At 34.5% G+C, this 23,335-nt stretch overlaps 4 protein-coding genes across 4 annotated transcripts; 1 reads left to right on the top strand and 3 right to left on the bottom strand.

Annotated features, from left to right (window-relative positions):
- Window positions 1–2,595: 2,595 nt before the first annotated feature.
- LOC139854867 (uncharacterized mitochondrial protein AtMg00300-like) lies at window positions 2,596–3,102 on the bottom strand. The gene is made up of 2 exons (XM_071844143.1): window positions 3,034–3,102; window positions 2,596–2,991 (listed from the first exon to the last, which is right to left on the bottom strand). The coding sequence occupies exons 1-2, from the start codon at window positions 3,100–3,102 to the stop codon at window positions 2,596–2,598; spliced, it is 465 nt and encodes a 154-aa protein (XP_071700244.1).
- Window positions 3,103–8,296: 5,194 nt separating this feature from the next.
- On the top strand, window positions 8,297–10,002 carry LOC139854869 (28 kDa ribonucleoprotein, chloroplastic). The gene is made up of 5 exons (XM_071844144.1): window positions 8,297–8,775; window positions 9,266–9,367; window positions 9,464–9,771; window positions 9,816–9,867; window positions 9,955–10,002. Exons 1-5 carry the CDS (start codon window positions 8,332–8,334, stop codon window positions 10,000–10,002), a joined length of 954 nt encoding a protein of 317 aa, XP_071700245.1. The 5' UTR covers window positions 8,297–8,331.
- A 2,006-nt stretch (window positions 10,003–12,008) lies between these two features.
- Window positions 12,009–13,478, bottom strand: LOC139852916 (uncharacterized). Its single transcript, XM_071842259.1, has one exon. It carries the CDS (start codon window positions 13,395–13,397, stop codon window positions 12,009–12,011), a length of 1,389 nt encoding a protein of 462 aa, XP_071698360.1. The 5' UTR covers window positions 13,398–13,478.
- Window positions 13,479–14,723: 1,245 nt separating this feature from the next.
- LOC139854870 (E3 ubiquitin-protein ligase RSL1-like) lies at window positions 14,724–18,836 on the bottom strand. Its single transcript, XM_071844145.1, has 3 exons — window positions 18,447–18,836; window positions 16,279–17,042; window positions 14,724–14,826 (listed from the first exon to the last, which is right to left on the bottom strand). Exons 1-3 carry the CDS (start codon window positions 18,834–18,836, stop codon window positions 14,724–14,726), a joined length of 1,257 nt encoding a protein of 418 aa, XP_071700246.1.
- Between the last annotated feature and the right edge of the window lie 4,499 nt (window positions 18,837–23,335).

Consider the following 23,335-nt stretch of genomic DNA (forward strand, 5'->3'; position numbering starts at 1 on the left):
AAGTAATATATATATATATATATATATATATATATATATATATATATATTAACTTGTAATTTATATATATATATATATTATCTATGTAATATCTAATAATCATATAATAACTTTTATTGATTCTTTATTATTTAATTTTATATATTATAATATACATATAATAATTATACCTAGAAATCACATGGCTTTATATATAGATTCATTTTAAATTATACCTAATTATTTTGTATCTTATTTTTCATATCTAATTCTAATGTTTACATTATATTTTCCAATTATCATATATACTATTATTTACATATATATTTATACATACAACATTAATTATGTATAGATTCCTGTATATATATAGATATTTATTTTAATAGTAACTTTATTATTTTGTATACTACTTTACATATTCAAATCAAATAATTAGATTGTATTTTATTGCTTTAAAATATTATATATACACCTATATTTATATTTATAATTATATATATTTTACATATTTATGTATACACAATTGTTCGTGAATCGTCGAGCACAGTCAAAGGGTAAATGATTACATGAACACAGTTCAAAGTTTTTGAGATTTCAACATTACAGACTTTACTTATCGTGTCGGAATCATATAAAGATCAAGTTTAAATTTGGTCGGAAATTTCCGGGTCGTCACACAATATCCGGTCTAGTACATACCATAGCATACATGATGCTACCCACAACACTAGCATATGGAACATGTGACATATGCTACACCTCCTCCTCAGTTTCCGGTGACAACGCCGATGAAAGTTTGAAATGTGCAGCAAGTGGAGTACTAACCGGTTCGGAGTTATCCATCCTAAAATGCTGAAGAACCTTCTCAATGTATTTCTTTTGTGACAAATATAATTTTCCTTCACGTCTATCTCTAATAATCTCCATTCCCAATATCTTCTTAGCTGCACCCAAATCTTTCATCTCAAACTCACTTTTGAGTTGAGATTTTAACTGATCGATCTCTGACATGTTTTTCGAAGCAATCAACATATCATCCACATATAATAGCAAATAAACATACGAGCCATCAGGAAGCTTCTTGCGATATACACAACTATCATAATTACTCAGTGAGTAACATTTACTAGTCATGAATACGTCAAACCTCTTATACCATTGTCGAGGTGATTGCTTCAAGCCATATAATGACTTTTTCAACAAACATGCATAATCTTCCTTTCCTTGGACAACAAATCCTTCTGGCTGGCTCATAAAGATCCGTTCCTCCAACTCACCATGTAAGAATGCCGTCTTGACATCTAATTACTACAACTCCATATCAAGTAAAGCAACCATGGCAAGTAACACGCAGATAAAGGTATGCTTTACGATCGGTGAGAAAACTTCATTAAAGTCAACTCTCTCTCTCTCTCTCTGAGTAAAGCCTTTTGCTATAAGGCGTGCTTTGAACCTTTCATCTTCTACACTCGAAATTCCGTCCTTCTTTTTAAAGATCCATTTGCATCCAACAATCTTCTGAACTTTTGGCGGTTTCACCAGCTCCCATGTATGATTCTTATAAAGAGACTCCATCTCTTCATTCATAGCTACAGACCACTCTGCAGATTCTGGACAACCAATAGCTTCACGATATGTAGCAGGTTCTTGGACCTCTATATCTTCTGCCATGCTCAGGGCATAAGCTACTAAATCTTCATGCCCAAACCGTTGTGGTGGTCTTATAGCTCGTCGTTCTCTATCTCTTGCTAGATTATAATTCTGTAGATCATGTTGCTCAGCTGACTGATCTTCTGGTGTCATATGATCAACACCAAAGTCATGTACATCTTCTACAACGGGCTCGACAGGAGTATCTTGTACTACTCCGTGCGGAACATCTATTTCTTGCTCCACCTGCTTCTCAACTTCACGATCTATTCCAGCAACTACTTGTTCTTTCTCTGTCTTTTTCAACATAGCAGACTCGTCAAATGTCACATCCCTGCTGATAAGAAATCGAGTTGATTTACCATCAGGGCACCACAATCTATAACCCTTCACCCTATCTGCATACCCTAGAAATATGCATCTCTTAGTCCTCGGCTCAAGTTTACCATCTTTCACATGAGCATAAGCAGGACAACCAAAAATCTTCAAATCACTATAACTTACAGGGGAACCTGACCATTTCTCCAAAGGAGTTTGACAATCAATTGCCGTTGATGGAGACCGATTTACCAAATAACAAGCTGTGTTGACAGCTTCAGCCCAAAATATATTTGGTAATTTTTCATTTGAGAGCATACACCTCGCTCGCTCAATGAGCATTCTATTCATTTGTTCTGCAATGCCATTCTGTTGTGGTGTAAACTGCACTGTGTGGTGTCTCACAATGCCTTCGTTCTTGCAGAACTCATTGAATTCGCCTTTGCAGAATTTCAGTCCATTGTCAGTTCTCAAGTGCTTGATGAACTTTCCAGTCTGCTTCTCTATCATCATCTTCCATTGCTTGAAATTGACAAAGACTTCATCCTTATGTTTAAGGATATAAACCCACACTCTTCTCGAATAGTCATCAATAAAGGTTAACATGTATCTCGCACCACCTTTTGAAGGAACAGGAGATGGACCTCAAAGATCTGAATGGATATAATCCAAAGTACCTTTTGTCCTATGAACGGCTGTGCCAAACTTTATTCGGCTCTGTTTGCCGAATACACAGTGCTCGCAGAATTCTAATTTTCTGATATTCTGGCTACACAGCAAACCTCGTTTACTAAGTTCCATCATTCCTCTCTTGCTCATGTGCCTAAGGCACATGTGCCATAACTTGGTGGTAGATACATCTTTATCTGATGAAGAAACTCCAGCTGCACCAGTGACCGTGTTACCCTTTAACAAGTAAAGGCCGTTGAACCTTTCACCTTTCATCACAATAAATGCACCTCTAGAGACTTTTAATACTCCACCTCGAGCTCGATACTCACAACCGATGGATTTCAGAGTACCCAAGGAAATAAGATTCTTCTTCAATTATGGAACATGACTGAATTCTGTCAAAGTCCTCACCGTGCCATCATACATCTTGATTTGGATTGTTCCTATGCCAACAACCTTACAAGCTACATCATTTCCCATAAGGACTTTACCACCATTTATTTCTCGATAGATGACAAATCAATCCCTAATAGGACACATATGATAAGAACAACCCGAATCAAGAACCCACTCGTTAACTGAGCGGCTATCGGTAACACTAAGAACATTTACGCCATCAGAATCATTTTCTGTAACTGCGGCAACTTTATCGGATCCCGTTGCATTCCAAATCTCTCTCTTTCCTTTTAAGTCTGGACAGTCTCTACGCATGTGACCTTCCTTGTAACAATTGTAACACTTGATCTTTCGAGATCTTCTTTTTGATCTAGAACGGCCCTTGTTGTTACTACTTGATGCTCTATCGTTACGTCTTCCTCTCGCCACCAAACCTTCCGCACTTTCTTCCACATAATCCGCCGAGGATTTCTTCCTTAACTCGCTAGAGTTTAAGGTAGATTTGACATCCTCCATGGAAATAGTTTTTCTACTATGTAGTAGAGTTGTAACCAAATGCTCGTACGATTTTGGCAAAGAACATAAGAAAATTAACGATTGATCTTCATCATCAATTTTCACACTAATATTATTCAAGTCCAAAATTATTTTATTGAACTCATCGATGTGATCATTTAATGAACCTTCTTTCATCTGAAGAGTATACAATCGTTGTTTCATATACAACCGGTTCGTGAGACTCTTACTCATATATAGAGATTCTAGCTGTTTCCAAAGTCCAGCCGGTGTGGTTTTTGCCGCAACTTCTCTAAGCACACAATCGGCAAGATTTAGAATAATCATGCCGTGTGCCTTTTCCAGAAGTTCATCCTTCTCTTCATCTGTTAACTTTTCGGGTAGATGTTCTCTCCCTTTCAAAGCTAATAAATAACCTTGTTGGCTCAATAGAGCCCGCATCTTCATTCGCCAAAGACCAAAATCGTTCTGGCCATTAAATTTCTCTACATCAGACCTGATTATCGTCAGCTTGAATATTTAATCACAGCTATGCTCTGATACCAGTTTGTTGTGATTTAGCGCACTTTCAAGACCCGAGAAATTAATAGAACAATTAAGCAATAAATAAAGACACAAGATTTACGTGGTTCGGCATGAGGCCTAGTCCACGGGCGGAAGCAGGGAAGGATTTTATTAGCAAATATGACAAACTCGAGGTTACAATGTATCACTCAATCTAGGATCTAAAATACTAACAAAGTATTTAGACCGCTTACTAGATTATAACACTTCCCTCTTAACTCACCCGTATAGAATTTTGATTAACAATTCTATACCTCACTCTTTTCTCTATACTACTTTTACAAGAGTTAATTAAACTCTTTCAAGTATGGGTGATCCTCAAATGAAATCCATGCACTTCCTTTTATAGTTGAACTTTGTATGTTAAGAAGAAGACTTCAAATTGACTAATCCTTCCATTTATCAAGTTTTAAACAAGTTGTTGTCAAGTTGTAAACAAGTTGTAAGTTCTAGTACATCCCCCTTTCTTTGACTTGTAAAACCAATATGTATGCAATTTGAATTTGACATCTCAAATACAACTCATAACATAGTTGGCCTTCTAGAGTTTGTAAGATAAAATTTGTCATGCATGTATCTAGGCTTCATTCTAATGTGAAAGCAAGTTGGAATTGAGTCAACATATAACATTGTAGGCTTGACCAAGCTAGCATCCAACAAGATCCCCTAATACATTTGGATCACAATACTTGATAATAGTAACGACATTATCAAGTCTGCCATTTTCCAGATTTATCTTTAATTGCCCTAGTGTTAAGTTGCCTTCACTCAAAACTCAAATTCCATAGCATAAAACCACAAAACTTGTACAAAGTCATCATCCGCTTCTGACTTTAACAACACACATCACACCATATGTCGAGCACAAATTGGGTAAAAGAAACAGAAGATCTATGTTTTGGACATAATTGTCATCCAACATAATTTTAGAGGTGACAGATGGAAAGAAGAACAAAATTCTTAATAAAGATGCAGTAACTTGCACATGCGAACAATGGAAGTTGTTCGGTCTATCGTGCAGACGCGTAATGGTAGTTGCACAGTATTTTAAACTTCAAGAAGTTACAGGCCACGTTGTGAGGTGTCTCACAACTGAAACTTATTAAGCTGCATACCTCGAGTGTATTCACCTCATTGATGATATCTCTAAATAGGTGAATCTAGGTGATCTTAAGATTGTTCGACCTCCATTGTTTGTTAAAAGACAATATGATAGACTAAAGGAAACGACACGTATTCCATTAAAAGGAAAAGAATAATCTACATCTACGAGAAAGTGCAATCATTACAAGGAATATGGGCATATAAGTTTGGTTTGCACGTCACACTATGATAGGTTAGATTAAGGAAGACAAAGTCGACGTCGAAATCGAAGTCGAGTGGAAGTAAGAAGCCTCACAATCATCTTAGTATTATCCGACTGTCAATATGAGTCAGCCATTGTTGTGAGTTATTTTGCAACGTGCATTATGTTGTGTGTTTGTGTCGTATGTTTTATGATGTTATTTCGTATAGTTTTTAATATATAATTGTGTGTTTGTATGTTTTATGATGTTTAACGTAAACAAAATCATTTATTTTACAAAAGCAAAAAAAGAACTATAAGTTCGAACAGGTTTGAGTTCGAACTCATCGAAGTAGCAAGTAGAGTTCGAACAATACCCCTAGGTTTGAACATGGTCCGATCCTGGTGTACAGGAGCGTATTTCAATTGTCAATGGGTCAACAAAGTTTTTAGATCTGTGCACTAAGTTCGAACATGTGTTTGTTCGAACTTATAATGTATTTTCATTAATTTTGGGGAAACTGTTTTTTTTGTCCTAACACTTCGAAAGATAGTGTATTTTGATCATTTTTTCTGATTAAAAGCCTTCTAGTTTGTCGAGCCCAATTTTCTTCCAGCCGATGTTTTATGTTATGCGTCTCAAGTGAAAGCTCATATTTTTATACGTCACAAGTGTCAAGTGGTATACCCACTATTGCAGAAAATCCCGATTACTCCAGATTAATCGCCGATTACCCATTTTTGAGAATAATCTGTTCTGATTTTATAAAATCCGTTTAACTAATCGATCAACGTCGGTTAATGAGTCAAAATCAGATTTTTTGATCAACGTCGGTTAATGAGTCAAAATCAGATTTTTTGATCAAAGTCGTTCAAAGTCAAAATTTGTAACATTTTTACATGAATTTAGACTAAAATTTTAGAGCTTTAAACCAATTACACAATCATGTTTAAGTTTATGCTTATGATTTTTTTCTATATTTACATATATAAATTTGAAATATATTATGTTAAATGTATAAAAAAATATAATCCGGTTAATCCCAACTAATCTCCAAATTTTCGATTACTCCTAAAATCCTCAACGATTGCTTTCCGAATAGTGAGTTTTACAACCTTGCGTATACTAATGGAAAGTCTCGGCTTGGCATGATGCATGGAGCGACTATGGTCCACTTGCTAACATCATTTCAAAAAATGGTTCTAAGGCTGCGATTCTGGAGATACTACCTTTTGATGAAGGTAATTTGCCGGTCAAATATCTAGGAGTGCCTCTTGTTTAGTCAAGTTTATATCATAGAGATTGCAAGATCCTTGTTGACCGTGTAAAAAATAGAATAGCAGATTGGAAGAACAAATTTTTGTCCTTTGCAGGTCGGGTTCAATTGATTATTTCAGTTATTTCAGCTATGCAGCTATATTGGCAGTCATCGTTTATTATTCCAAGTGCAATTATTAAAGAGATCGAGGGGTTAATGAGGGGTTTTCTTTGGTGCCAAGGGGACATGAAGAAGGGAAAAGCGAAGGTGAAATGGTCTCGAGTTTGTCTTCCTAAAGAAGAGGGGGGCCTTGGTATTAAAAGATTGAAAGAATGGAATGTCGCGTTGATGGCTTCTCACCTTTGGCGATTATTGTCTAATAAACAATCGTTGTGGGTGCAATGGATTCACACGTATCGCCTTAAAGGTAGGAGCTTATGGGATGCTCCTCTTGTTGCGGGAGCTAGTGTGAGTTGGCGCAAGATTGTGTCTATCAGGGATCTCATATGTGATCGTTTTGTTTATAGCATTGGAGATGGTACGAAAGTCTCGGCTTGGCATGATGCATGGAGCAACTATGGTCCACTTGCTAACATCATTTCAAACCGAGATATATCAAATGCTGGTTTCTCTAGAGATGCGACAGTTCATGATATTATTTCTCAAAATGGGTGGTGTTGGCCACTTGAATGGTACTCGAAGTACCCAGGTTTGTGTAATATAGCTACGCCTACTCTCTCCAATTTTCCAGATACTATTTATTGGCGTGACTATTCGGGCAATTTATGTCGATTTTCAGTTAGTGTGGTTTGGAATACTATACGAACAAGAGCTGATCCAGTTAATTGGTATCATATTGTTTGGTATCTGCAGTGTATTCCTAGACACTCGTTCTTGGTTTGGTTGCTCTTGGGTGAGAATCTTAAGACGCAAGACAGATTGAAGGCGTGGGAAGTTGGGGCAAGTGTGCAACTCGTGTGCCAATTATGTTCTTTAGAGCCTGATTCTCATATGCATTTATTTTTCCGATGTTCATTTGCTGCAAACATCTGGTCTTCGGTTAAGAACAACTTGATGGTCTCTATTTCGGGTAACGAATGGCCTGAGTTTGTTGATTCAATCAGACCTTTTGCTCCGAGAAGATCTGTTCGTAGCATTGTTTCGAAATTGTTGTTTAGTGCGGCAGTTTACATTATTTGGCAGGAGCGCAACAACAGGTTGTTTAAAAAGGAATTGCGATCGTGTAGTAAGGTGGTGGCAGCTATATTCTCGTTGGTTCGATTGAAAATCATGGCTTCTAGATGGAAAAATTCGACGCAAGTGAAGCACATGAAGGATGCTTGGAAGGTTCCTTAATTGGTTTTGTATGTTTCTTTGTTTGTGAGCTTATTAGCTCGTGTGTTTTGGCTGTTGGCCTGGTTTCTCTGTTTGGGGGCATGTCCTCATAGCTTTTTGTGCTTCACTGTGTAATATTTTTTCGATTTTTAATATTATTTACCGGGTAGATTTACCCTTTACCCCACACACACACACACACAATGGAGCATGCCAAACACTTTGGGCTTATAGTGGGCCTTACTCATACATACACACATCAGCTAATTAAAACCCAATCATTATCATCTTCATGACTTCATATAACCTATCTAACAAAATACCATATACTCATGGTTGTCTTCTTCAGTTTTCATGTTTCCAGTTTCAATCATGGCCACTAATTGCTTAACTTCAACCCCATTACATTCATCTTCTATGTATCTATCTACTCTCTCTATTTCAAAACTCAATTACTCATCAAATTCTTCAACTCACTTCCCTCACAAAAGTCAAAAAAGTTCACAATCTACCCAATTATCTGTATCACCATCATCTTCATTTTGTACTTTATATCCCAAAAACCCTGAAAAAAGTAGAAATCTTTTTACAGTTTCAGCACTCGTTGAAGATGAACAACAACAATTGAATTCATCTGGGTCTGCTGTTACTGGAAATGGGTATAGTTTACAGGAAGATACAGATTTCAGGAATTCATTCAAACAGTTTGAATTATATGTATGTAATCTTCCAAGAAGCTGTGGTATATCAGAGCTGCTTAATAAATTTGAAACCTATGGTACAGTTCAATCTGTTGAGGTAGTTTTTTCTACAGTATTATTATTTTTTAAATTGTTGCTCACTATGTGTTTGATGAAATGCCCCAACCAGATATCATATTAGATTTTTGTAGAATTTTAATGGTACTATCTGGTGTTTGGGTACTATTAATATTCAGCTTATCGTTTTCTCAAACTTCGATAAGAATTAGTCATACAACTTACCTCTTCGAGTTTCATATTACATTTATCTCTTAAGTTCTGAATGGTCACAATAGCAATAACTCCAATATTATGAAGGAGTGTGTGTTGAGATACTTGGCTATATATCTATCGCTTGTTCCTTAGTAATAATATCAATCTTGAATAGAAAGTAAGCAGCTTTGACTTCAAAAAGTGTGTGTTTCTGTTTCCGGAGGGATCTTTTAGGTTTTTTTCCCATGAGTTTTATGATTATGATGATTTCTCATTTTTACAGCATCGTAATTACCATTAGGTCGTAATTTGGGTTCTTATTGGGGCTTTATTAGGTCCCAAGAATTGCAGAGACAGGGATGAGCCGGGGATGTGGTTACGTGACCATGAGCTCACTTGATGAAGCCAAAGCTGCTATTGCAGCTTTAGATGGATCTGTAAGTTCTTAAACGCATAGTTGTATCGGTCTGCATTTGTGTATGTATATTTTTCTTTAAACTTGCAAACTTAAATTATTGTGCTGTTTGTAAAAGGATGTTGATGGACGTGAGATGCGAGTAAGATTTTCAGCTGACATGAACAGTAATTGGGGAAGCACAATATCGAGTTCACGACCTCAAAAGAATTTAGTATTTGAATCACCTTATAAGATTTATGCTGGAAATCTTGCCTGGAGTGTTAAACCTGAGGACTTGAGGAATCATTTCAGCCGATTTGGTACTGTAATTAGCACAACGGTGTTACATGATCGTAAAGGTGGAAAGAATCGTGTTTACGGGTTTCTTTCTTTTTCGTCATCTAGCGAACTTGAAGCTGCAATGTCTTTGGATGGCACAGTTCAGTCTATATTCCTTTCATTACCTTTGTTTTTTCTTTATATATTAGATGTAACAAGATTGGGTGGTTGGATTGGGTAATGGGTCAAAATGAGCTATTGGTAAAACATATTGCTCTTGGTTTGATCTCAAGCAAAATTTAAGCACATGATTACTGTTGTTAAAACTTTTTTGATGAAATGATTTAGAAGGTTCTTGCAATGCTTGTAGATAAGTTTTTGTTTTTACCCATCTGACAGATTTGAGTTAAAACTCAAGTACATGACCCAAATGGACACGTTGAGAAGTAAATGTGTCTATGTTGTCACCTCTATGGTCATACTTCATATATCCTACTAGTTAACTACATTAAGCATAATCACTATATACACTTTTTCGGTATCTCTTGCAGCAATTTTATGGTAGAACAATAAAACTTAGAGAAGTTGTAAAATGGCCCGAGCAAGAGCCTTAATTGGAGTTTTTGATGCATATAAGAGAGATTGAAGAGAAAGAGGAACGAACCATACGAGTTTTGATCTTATTTTTGGACCTATATATGTTACAGATCATTTTCAAACTCGCGTGCGTTTGACAGAAATGTTTGGACTTTGGCATGCTAAGAAGTATTTCACTTGTTAAGAACTTGTCTATCATGAAAAGCAGTCACATTGTAAAGACTTTGTCATGATTTAATTTTGTTTAAAGATATATTCATATATTAAAAAACTTGTCACCGCAGGGGGGTTTCATTATAACAGTTGTGCGGTCTCTGGTCAAGTTCAAAGCTTATGTCAGCTTGTTTGTATACATCATGTTCAATTAAGGTTGACATAGCAACATCAACTATATCATGCGGTTCGCAGAGCTAGTAATATACCAGAATGATTTAATAAATTCATTGAAAATGTGACTAAGAGGCATTTGTTTACCTCTAAATGGAATGGGTTAGCGCTGAATGCTAAACAATATAGCATTCAACACGCGTTTGTTTCTGACTTCTGAATGACAAATGGTGCTGAATGTTTCAACATTCAGAGAATTCAGAACTATTAAGAGCTGAAATTATCTCTGAATCATTAAGCACCAAATTTTTATGTAATAATTCTCTTTAAATTATGTCAAGAACACTTATTAAACAACTATATTGTAATTTTTATTATTGTCAAAGGTTAATAAGGTAATTTTACATGATTTACCTTATTCGTATTAAATGATTATCAATTATAAAATAGTCTATTCTCATTCAGAACTAACTTCAATCTGAACCTTTGAATTATTCAGATAATGAACCATTCAGCGCTAAATCATTCAATTTTATCAAACGCGCCCTATAAGGTTCACCCTCGTGGTGCAGAAAGGCTATTCGTAACACCAAAGACCTAGACCCTTATGTACATTGGGTTTCATGATTGCTAAATGAATCATGCATGGAAGCCACAGTTCAAAAGTTGAAGAATTAGGACTCAATGATTGGGACAAATCGACAATTATAAGGACGGTTTCGCTTACGTTATCTTCTAACTTTGATTATCTCGGTCTCAAATAAATGATAAAATAAATAGTACCTCTGTAAATCAACATCATCCAAGCAAACTCTGAAAACTAATTATGAATTCAAATTGCAATACTCAATGCAGTTACACTTCAAAGTTGTCTATAGTTCATATTTACTCCATCTTCAACATGATTACCCTATTTACATCACCAATCCCTTTCCTAATAGCACTTTTGCAATTTTTGCTTTCCACATCGAATATGAGTTGTAAAAACATACGAATCATACATATTGGATTGGATTAAGTGTTAAAGCAAGGAACTATCCTGCAAGTTTTGATTAAAAAATGCTGTATCCCCTAACTAAGTTCAAACGAACGCTATTACCTAATGTTAAAGAACTTTAATAGCTTACAAATTCGGTTTCAGCTTATCACAACAAGGTTCAAGAATTCTTCAACAAATACAGGGGTTCATTCCCTACTCGATCAACATTTCACTTCAATGTTAAAAGAACAAGTTATGATCCCTTTAACAAAACCAATTAAAACTTTTCTGGATTACTCAATTAACTCAACCATTGATTTACGCTCACACCAATCCAACAAAATATTCATTTTTCACTATATCGTTTAGATTCACAAGTTCCTTGCAACACCAGATATTCAGTTTTCGCGCGAATTAGCCTTGTAAGATAAATGTGACTTTTCTAAACCTTCACTCAATCATATACTTTCACAATTTGGCGCTTTGAAACACCCGCCACTCAAACATGTCCCCTTCTTGATTTAAACTTATCGTTCACTCGACCCATTCTAACCAAATAATCTTGTAAACCAACACCTGCATCCACTATCCTCGTATGCGGCCCTATTTCAACCTTCAACACTTCATCCAAATTATCGATCTCCAACTCGCAAATCCTACTCACAACATCCACCCAAGTATCAAAATGTGGAGCGGCCCCACTTTTCAACATCCCCTCCAAAACCACACACGCTTCATCAACCTTCCCAACATTACACAGCCCGTTAATCAAAAAATGCCAAACCGACACATGAGGAGAAAACCCTTTTGACACCATCAAATCCAAATAAGTTTTAGCCTCATCATACAAACCCTGACTACAGAAACCACCAACTAAAGTACTATACGACACCAAATTTGGCAAACAACCATTCGAAGGCATATCTTCAAGAACCTTACAAGCATCATGTGCACGATTCTCCCTACAAAACCCTAAAATAACCGTATTATAATGTACAATATCAGGGTTACATCCTTTAACTTTCATCCTACATAAAAGCTTATACGCTTCCCTAAGTTTCTTCTTCCTACACAAACTATTTAAAACGCTCGTGTAAGTTAATGAATCCGGTACAAACCCTTTATTTAACATATCGTCCAACAAGTCAACCGCCCGATTGACCTGACTTTTTCTGCACAAACCTTGCATTAAAACCCGATACGACTCCACATTCGGAACAACATCTCTCTTAAACATTTCATTGAACAGGTGGTATGCAATACTAAGATCACCATTACCACAAAACGCACGCATCAATATATTATACGATTCCACATTAGGCGAAACATCGTACCGATGAGCAGACTTAAACAGATCAAACGCGGGGCGAAGATAATTCCTCTGTGCTACTAAAATATCAAGAATTACATTCAGTTGTTTCGCACGCGGCTTAATGTTAAACTCGAGTATCGTGTAGAACGTTTTCAACGCTTTATCGGGCAAATTGGCTTCACCATACATGCGAATAATGTGTGTAAAGAGAGACGGTTGGACTGCGTAATCGCGGTTACATTTAAGGTCGGATAAAACGGAATTCATTAGGGTAAACCGATGAGCTCTACCGAGTTTAAGTATTAGGGTTTGGTAAGTTGCGTAGGAATGGCGAAAACCGGGGTACGACTTAGGGGCTAAATCAAATATTTCTTTAGCTATAAGTGCATCGGATTGTGAAGAAATGAGTTTTTGGATTTGTGATGGTGATGGAAGTGATGAAAGTTGTTGATTTTGATTTGGTAATAAAAGGGGTGAACATAAATGGAAATAGATTTTAGGGTTTTTGACATTTGTTAGGGTCTTAAGTGAATGGGAGGTTATAAATTTGTTGAAATGAGAAATTAAATACGGCATGATGATGATGGATATAAATCAATGAAACAAGAATATAGAAATTGAAGTTGAAACAGGGTATACCTATAAAGAGGTGGATGCCGGAATTTATGGAGGTAGCGATTGACGACGGTGGCCGGAGACAGTGGAGGTTTACGGCTGCAGTTGTTTATTTTTTTTTCACTGTTAAAAAAATATTAACAATTAAAAAAAAGTTTAACAAAATGATCTTAGCTTGTTATTTATGTGAATATCGAATCCGAGTGTAACCGATGGCGAGGGTGTGGGAAAAAGCCGGTGTAGGCTTCCGGGTATAGAGCCGGGTCTACGAGTACAGGACCGGATATTGGAATGATTTTTATCTGGGTTCGGCATGTAATAGATACAAACTCGATTATTCAGCTCGTTTATTTAAAAAAGACCCGCAATCATATCCTAACTCGTTTAAATTTATATAATACTCCTATGTATATGTATTATGTATACTTATTATAAATGGGACACAAATAATCATGAAAAAACTCGTTTAGTCGATAGTTAGTAATTAAATGGAGGATCTAAATACTCACGAGAAAACTAGTTTATCTGATAGTTAATACGGAGTACGTAATACTATTGTTTATGAACGACGGTTAGGAGTCATTGACGGAGGCCCGAACGCGATGTCGTAACCTACTCACCCGATAGTTTCCACACTCGAACTAATAAAGTCCTACCGCCCTTCAGGATGAATCCCCTACGACAAATCCATACGGACATCACGTGTGGTATAACCCACTCGGGTGAGGTTTGAACTCAAGACGTCCGCAACCTCCGAAGCCTATGAATGGGCAGAAGGAAAATTTTGCAGCGAGTGGGAGTCGGACCGCTGCCAACTCCTTGTTCAAATGTTTTGTCTAAGATTTAAATGAAAAGCTTTAGAATCTCATCAGAAAAGATTTTACTTCTCTGAAAAATAAGTTTTTTCATGCATAAGTAGATATAGAGAATAGAGAAAGTATTTGTCAAAAATGCTCCAACTCAAATTGATAACACAACGTCACAAATCATCACGCCAAAAACATACAATCTTTATTTGCCAAATCCAAAAATGACATAAGGCGAGGAAAGAAATTTTTTTTTTTTCCGCAATGGAAAAAAAAAAAAAAAACATATCAGATTTGATGACACGCATATTTAACTTGTGTAGTAAAAGTTGTATGCTCCGGAAGGGAGAGCACAAAAACATGCATCAAGTAGATACTAACTATACAAAAAAATGACTAATCACCATCCAATAATTCTTTCAGAACCAGCAAGAGAAGTTCATCAAGTTATATCATGACCAAATTTTTATTAAATACTCTGCTAAGCGTACATAATGTAGCGTTCTTCCCAGAGTGGACACGTGCACGATGCTTTCTTGTTACGATATTCAGCTCCACAGATGTAGCAAAATTCATACCCACATCTGTATTAGCATTTTCAAATTAGTACCATCATTAATCATCAATAACCAGTACCATTAATTTAACAGTTTATTCTTCTTTATGTAGAAATAACAACAACGACAATTCCCACTTGCACGCATGTGGACTACGAAAAGGTGAAATGTAAACAATCATTCCTCTAATCAGGAATAAAAGGAAAGTCATTTCTGATAGATATTCCAAATCATTCTATTCTCAATAATTTAGGTATAAATAAATTTTTTATTATACATTTATTCATCATGGTTTAACCCAAATCAAAACCAGTGGTGGAATATAGTGAGGGCAGGTAGGGGCATCCGCCCCAGTCGGATAAAAAAATTTACACTAAATTTTTCTTATACTAAAAGATAAGGCTTTTATTAGTGTTTACTCCTGCTGACAGTGAAAAAAATATTTATTTTTTACACTCGCCCCATATGTATCCGGGTTCAAGTTATGCCACTGATCAAAACTATATACATTAATTATAAACGCATATCTTGGGGTGGCAGAAAAAGAGTCAGAAACGATTACGGGATATTTATATCGTGTACATCTCTAGAAGGGCATAAACAAGAAACACCTCATACGTTTACCCGTTGTTACAGTCAAACTAAGCTGACAAATCGTCTTTTTACTTCGTTTAGAGGCTTATGTGACAATTCATTCTATTATATTTTTAGTTTCCAATCAATGCCTACACACCGGAACTATGTAAAATGTAATTCACATGAACGAATTAAAGATTATTTAAATAAATAACCAAAATAGAGAAAAAGAAGGTAACATGACTAAAAGATGATTTAGCCTAATCATATACAGATAACATAAGCAACTTATAATATAATTGAAAGTATGAACACGACAAATCCCAACTACAGATATACAAGAGCCAGAACTACTAAGGGCATTTCATCCGGCATAAGTATCAGGAACGCGACGTGGCTTCAGTCAATTAGAGATATGAACCAAGAAAATAATATACGCAGTACTACTACTTTTTTGCAGCTTTCACACGTATGAGGGGCCCCAAGTTTCATAGTGGTTCCAATGGTTAAGCATAAATCTAATTTCTAGTCTTTCCTAAAGGTGGAAAAATGGGTCAGTCGGGTAACAAGTTTGGGATCAGCTCAAAGGGGTCCGTAAGTGGGCTAATTTTAAATATCTTACTGGTCCATTGTCACGGGACACCGCTGCTGATAAGCTACATTCGCCTTTGTTTTGGATAAATCGTTAAAAAAGTGATTAGAATTTTAGTAAAGCAGGTATGAAAGTTATATGAAGTTTAATACAATCAAGATGACTTTCGACCCATTTGAACCTTCATCTTTAATAGTCAAATCTTTTGGGTCAAACCATTAGCAGTTTTAGATAATAATAATAATAATAATTAATAATAATAATAATAATAATAAAGGTGAATGAAATATGAAGGAAAAAAAAATTCAAACCTGCAATGAATATGGAAGCACCTTGCTTTAAGCTCAACCAAATTACTGCACTTTATACACTGACGCCAACGATTTTTAGTCGCAAGAGACAAAAGTTTCCCCTCGTTCGAAGATTTAAATAGGAACGAGTTCTTGTATTCTGAACAAATAATATCATCATGCCAAGGTACTTTACAACTGATACAAAAAAAGCGATTACATTTAACACATTTTCGCTTTCCACTTTTTAAACCCGAACACTTATAATATTCTTCGACCTCCGTTTTCGACATTAAAGCAGAACAATTAGGAAAAGGACAATAAACTTTCTCTGAAGGAGGAATAGAAGCTTCTTTAATCCTTGAACTCATAATATCATATAATTCGGGCTTCAAAAACACCTTGCAGCTTTCAACTTTAAACTGGGACCCACATTTTTCATGCGGGCATTCGGGCAGCTGCCCCTGAAGCAACTTTGCTTCAACATGTTTTCTCATACAAGAATAGCAATATCTATGCTGACACTTGTTAACACAAAACATTTTATCACTGTTGATAAATTCACAACAAATTGTGCATTGTTCAACAAGTGTCACGCTAGAAGTACTTTCGGCCCATTTGGTTGATTCAGAACTGACTGAGTCTTTCGCGAGTTTATAAACGAGCTTGATATCGTTTTGAGTCACGAGATGTGGTTTAAAATAATCAATTTTATCCTTAATGAGGTTAAACTGGTCAACCAATTTCATGATTTTTCTGTTTGTTGGTTTCTCTTCACCTGTGAGCTGCATTGTCAAAGATTGTTATAATCAAATCGCAATAAACGCATACTTATTATTCACAAAATAATAACACAGTAAGTGATAGACTGATAATTACAGTAACATATATTAGTATGATAGACATATGACAAGTATATAATAGGGTTAAGTGAACCATGATGTATCGAACTAAGGTCTAACATTCATAGTGTGCATCGAACTATTCGGACTTGAGTCTTCAATTTGTGTAAAATGAACTTGTTATTAATTGTTATCGTATGTAACACTTGCGTGTTGTGTAAAGTGCTTTCTTAAATTGGCGCCAATACTAGCAAGTTGTCAATCTAGCGCCAATGTTTGACAGTGCGAAATACGCAAACAGTGCCGATGTACGCAAATTTGAGGCATTATATAGGACGGAGCTTACTGTTTTTTTTTTTTTTTTTGTTAGTGCAATATGCATTAAGAGTGGCGTGTTTATTAATTAATTTAGGTGAGTCCATTTGATGGTGAGGGTTATGTCATGGATATTAATGAAATGTGATAGAGTTAGTGATGCGAATGAAATGATGATGTGGCTTCACAATGTTAATTTGAAGAAGTATGTCAATGATAATAATAGTTGAGATCCTTTTGATGACCTATGTTGTGTTGAAGGGATATCTATATAATCCGATCGATTGTGTAAAGCCCACGGTAGCAGCGGAACCAGGGAAAGCACGTCTGTTTGGTCCGAACGTTTAGAGGCTCTTTCTAAGAGATGGGAATGCAGTTAGAAAACATCCTCGGGGCATGAGGCTATGTCCGTTTTCGCCCTGATGCGCTCCTTGCGGGAAAGCCAAAATCTAGTCCTAACATGTTTCTGGCTTTCACGTAATCAAAATACACACAATAACAATAAAATGAAAGTTCATTATACACAATGTAAACCGTAATAGTTTGATACAATTATTTTATTAAGGGCTGTCGTTACCAATATCCATAACTTAATGAATTTTGTTTGTCATGGTGTGCTTTAAAGTATTGTACTAGGCGGTTACTTAGTGACTTGAAAGTGATACTTTTTAACTTGTACAATTATTTTATGCACATTAACGACAGAGCCCTAAGGGCTGTTGCTAGAGATCCATAGCTTAATGAACTTTGCTAACAACAGCCCTAGCGTGATTTAGAGTGTTGTACTTATCGGTTACTTACTGACTTATAATTATTTTATGCACGTTAACGACGGGCCGTCGTTAGCAAAGACCATAACTTATTGAGCTTTGCTAACGACAACCCTTAGTGTGCTTACTTACCGACTTGAAAACGACACTTTTTAACTTGTATAATTATTTTATGCACGTTAACTACACCATCGTTAGCAAAATCCTAACTTATCTACATACCAAATGTGATTTGAAAACGAGTGATATAAAGAAAACTTACATATCCATGAACCGAAACGTTATCGCAGAAAACATGTACACGTTTAATCCGAAGATTAACAGCAGCATTCATTGCTTCAATCAATGCATTAAGATCTACAACATCACAGTCAGTAGCACGTGTACCAACGGCATCAAGCAGAAACGATTTACTCAACTCACGTACACAACGATCATTATCGTTGTCGAATATCGCTACGCCAATACCACCAAATGACATTTTAACATTTGTAACTGTTTCATCAATAACTAAACCTTTGGCATATACTGAAAATGTAGCATGATGATGATGATAAGATTGTTTAGATGTTGAAGGAAGTTTTACTATATCTTGCATTTGAAGTAATGAAGTAAAATGTGAAGTCAATGTTGGTATGATGATGGAGAACATGATCGGTCCTCGAGTTACATGCTGGCTAGATTAAGGTTTTTAGGCGAAATTATTTAGGGTTTGTTTTTTGAACTTTTTTCTTAGATTTTAATTATATTTAATATTTATAATATCTTCTTTTCTAAGAAACCTAATATTATGTCATCATTCTTCGAAAAAAACCACTCGGCAAACTATGATCGCTTATATGAAAATCAAATTTTAAATAATCTTCACCATTGATTATTTTGATTTGATTATATTACCTATTACCTATATTATCAAAAGATGGAGCAGAATCATCACAATTTATAATTTTTTATTTTACACGTTTTCTCAACCTTTTTAGTTTCGTTATTTTTTTTTTAATTGGCAAAATTCGTTTCCAAAATTGACCCCGATAACCCAATCCTTTCCTAATTGTCCAGACTTCATCCGCTATGCTCCCCCTTATTCACGATCTCTCCTAAGTCATATCTAAGACTACTTTTTTAACAATGACGGATAAAAGTGACGTTTTGCGGGGTAGATGTAGGATGTTGACGGACATTTTGATAAAATGGTAAATATTGAGGTGATGTGTTGAGTGACGTGTTGGATGATTTGTTAAAATATCATTAGAAGTTGGGTAAAAAAATGATAAAAAAAATGACCAATCAGGAACAAGCACGCTTGGTTTTCTTCCCATGCCACTAGCAAGCACGCCTGGGTAAGTGTCACAAACACGCCTCACTAAAGGGGTGTTGGGTTTATAATGCGAGCACGCCACTGTTATTTATGGCCTAAACTTTTTGATTATCGATTTTGCCGAATCTGATTTGTTGCTAAATATACGGTTTGAATATACGAGTATTTGAGTTTGCAAATCCATATATTTTTCTTGTCATCAAATAAGTTGTTGTAAAACTAGTAAGCTAGTTAGGTAATAAACACCCGATGATTATCGCGTTGCCTCTTTAAAAACTTGTAAAAAATTTATTAACTAGTGAAATGACCTGTTAAATCACGGGTTTGTTTAAACGAAACAGTTTAATGTAGTATTTTTACATAAACTTTATTTCACTTGTACATATCGTTGCCATCTTGGCACCCGTTGTATGTTTGAGAACTTGGTAGTTTTGCTTAATTGAGCGATACCTCCTTTTATTAATAAAATGTTTTGATTGCCTTTCAAAAAAAATTAAGAGAATATAAATGCTAAAGTCATTTAGTTTAATGACCCGTGAAACTGCGTATTTCTACTAAGAAACTTGTCGTTGTTTTTACAAACATATTGATATATTTAATTTAGTCATAATATGTAACGCCCGGATTTTTCCGCTAATATATTGAAGATTAATATTTACATAATTAAATGTTTCCAACAAGTTAAACAATCAAACTTGTCAAGATATATATATATTTGGAATAGATTTCATGCAAATGTTTGACCACCTAGTCTGTCTGACGATTCACGAACATCATAATTAGAAATAATTATATAATGATGTATATATGGATATATATATACTTATGATTTGTTAAAATGATATTTAAGTATCTCATTATATATAATAACAATTGGTTATATACATAAAATGAGATTACTAACTTAAAGACTTCAAGACTATATACATATATATAACGATTAACGTTGTAATAATTTCTAAATTAAAATGTATGTATATGTATTGTATTAATATGTATTAATACATTTTTGAAAGACTTAATAATATATATCAATATATTTATACTCAATAAAGATAGCTATGCTCATTTTCTCATTCAATTTTATCAAGAATCCTATTCGTATTCATACGGTATTTATACCCGTATAATACCCAGCTTCTATACGTATTTACTATAGGTATATACATACCAAATCATTGATCTTAGCAGCCCTCAATCAATTGTGAGACATGTATAAACATGATGTAGACTTGTGGGAACCATGTTGGAAACTAGTATGACTAAATGCATAAAATTACAAACCATGGAGCCATGTTGTTGTCCCCATTTTGATGCCAACATGTAGGATAAATAACCATCCATTTCATTCCAATTAACTACATCATTTTACCCTCTAAACACATACTCAAACACTCTCTCAAACCTCCATTCAATTCAGCAAGTATTGGTCTCATAATCCAAGTTATAATCATCATAACAAAGCTTGATCAAGAACACTTCAAGAATTCCAAGCCATCAAGGGTATCTTTGAACTCAAGATATTCTCCTTATTTCTCCAGCAACTTTACTCATTTGATTTGAGGTAGTAACCTTATTCATAATCTTATTCGATTCGTATTCATATAGCTATCTTATTATGAGTTATAACTAATAACAACAAGAACATAGTTTAGATTATTTCTAAACTTGTTTGCAAATAAACTTAATCCTTCTAACTTGACTTTTAAAACACTTCAACACATGTATTATGACAGTATGTCAAGCTAACATAAGGATATAAAACTTGTAAACACGAAGAACACCTTAAAATCGAATATACGCCGTCTTATTCGAACGGGGGCTGTTTTGGGTTTAATTTTAAAAACCTATCTTAAACTTTGAATTAAAAGATTTCCTTTAGTGAAAAATCTTATTTTATATGGATATGAAATATATCCAAAATCCATGGTTAAACTCAAAGTGGAAGTATGTTTTTCAAAAAGGGTCATCAAGATGTCGTTCTTACGACGGATATGACTATCTTCTCTTATTTGACACCTAAGCTGTATTTTCGACTATAAACCTATACTTTTTCTGTTAAGATTATTGAGTTCGATACGAAACCATGGCAACTCGAATCACTCAAAATGGATTTGTAACGAAGAAATTATGGGTAAAACAAAATTGGATATTTTTCTTAATTTTTAGCTACGGACATGATTTATAAAAATGGATGCTAACCTTATCCTAGCTGTGATAACCCGTCCTAATCCTCCTGGACGAAGTCATCAACATTTAGTTCCATTGCAATGATCGATTCCAAGATATGTCCTTAACATGAGCAAATGCACAGCGGAAGGCTTAATTCGTACCTGAGAATAACATGCTTTAAAAAGTCAACATAAAGTTGGTGAGATATATAGGTTTGATGCTAGCAGTGTTATAACTATGGACCACAAGATTTCATATTTATAAACATAATACACTCGCAAGTGTATGAAAAGCATTCCAAGCAGTGGGCACCCGGTAACTAACCTTAACAAGAGTGTGTACCCCTGAGTTATAATAATATGTGCACCGAATCAAGTGCGTTCCGTTAACCTCGAAGTACTAAACACCCGTTCTTCTAGTTTACTAGAACAACATCTGAGTGGGGGTGTAAAACCCGATAGATCTATCTTTAGGATTCGCGCCTACCAGTTCATAAACCAATAGTTAAAGTTACCAAGCTAGGGGATTTTTGATTCAAACCCATGTAGAACGTAATTTTAGTCACTTGTGTCCATAACGTAAATCATTTATAAAAACAGCGCATGTATTCTCAGCCCAAAAATATTTAAAGTTTAAAAGGGATCTATATACTCACCTAATGTATTTTGTAGTAAAAATACATATGACGTCATCGATCAAGTATAAGGTTGGCCTCGGATTCACGAACCTATTATATGTATTTAAATATGTTATCATATCCGAACAAGTTTATATATATTATTTCAATTGTTATATATATTTCTATATATATATATATATATATATTAGTATTTATTTGATAAATATTAATAATATTAATGAATGAAGAGTTGTGTTATTGTAATAATATTGGTAATGTTAACCCTTAAATTAATAATTTATAATATTCATAAGAACAATAATAATAATACTAAAAATAATATTGATAAAATAAATGATAATTTTGTTTTTAAAAAAAAAAGTTGATTTTAATAAAAAGATATATATATATATAATATATATATATATATATATATATATATATATATATATATATATATATATATATATATATATATATATATATATATATATATATACTTTTAATCGATAATAGTCATAATGATAATTTGTAAAAATAATGATAAGAGTGCTGGTATTGTGATTTTAATTATAATGATACTACTAATATTAACTTTAATGATGTTATTAATAATAATTCTAATAATGGTAATAATAACTAATGATAATACTAATAATAATAATTTTAATTATATTAAAGGTGTTAATATTTGTTAACATAATATTAGCAACAATGATTTTATTAGTAATAATAATAAGAGATAATAATAATAAACCTTGTTATACCTCAAAATAGTTGGTTTTTAAAAAAAACGTCACTGCTGGGTATTGAACCCGAGACCTCTAGGACAAGCAACACACCCATAAACCATCCAGCCAAGATCACTTATCTGATTTATATCAGTTTTATTTGTTTATAACCCGAGTATACTTATTATCTTCTTCTTCCTTATAATCAAACGAGCTATGACCCCTTCCTACTCATTCGAAAATTACCAAATCGAATTTAGAACTTAATATCCATCGTATAAACTCTTATATGTGATTAATTTGGTTGAAAG

This window comes from Rutidosis leptorrhynchoides, chromosome 6 (genome assembly GCF_046630445.1).
Source record: "Rutidosis leptorrhynchoides isolate AG116_Rl617_1_P2 chromosome 6, CSIRO_AGI_Rlap_v1, whole genome shotgun sequence".
Lineage (NCBI taxonomy): Eukaryota > Viridiplantae > Streptophyta > Magnoliopsida > Asterales > Asteraceae > Rutidosis > Rutidosis leptorrhynchoides.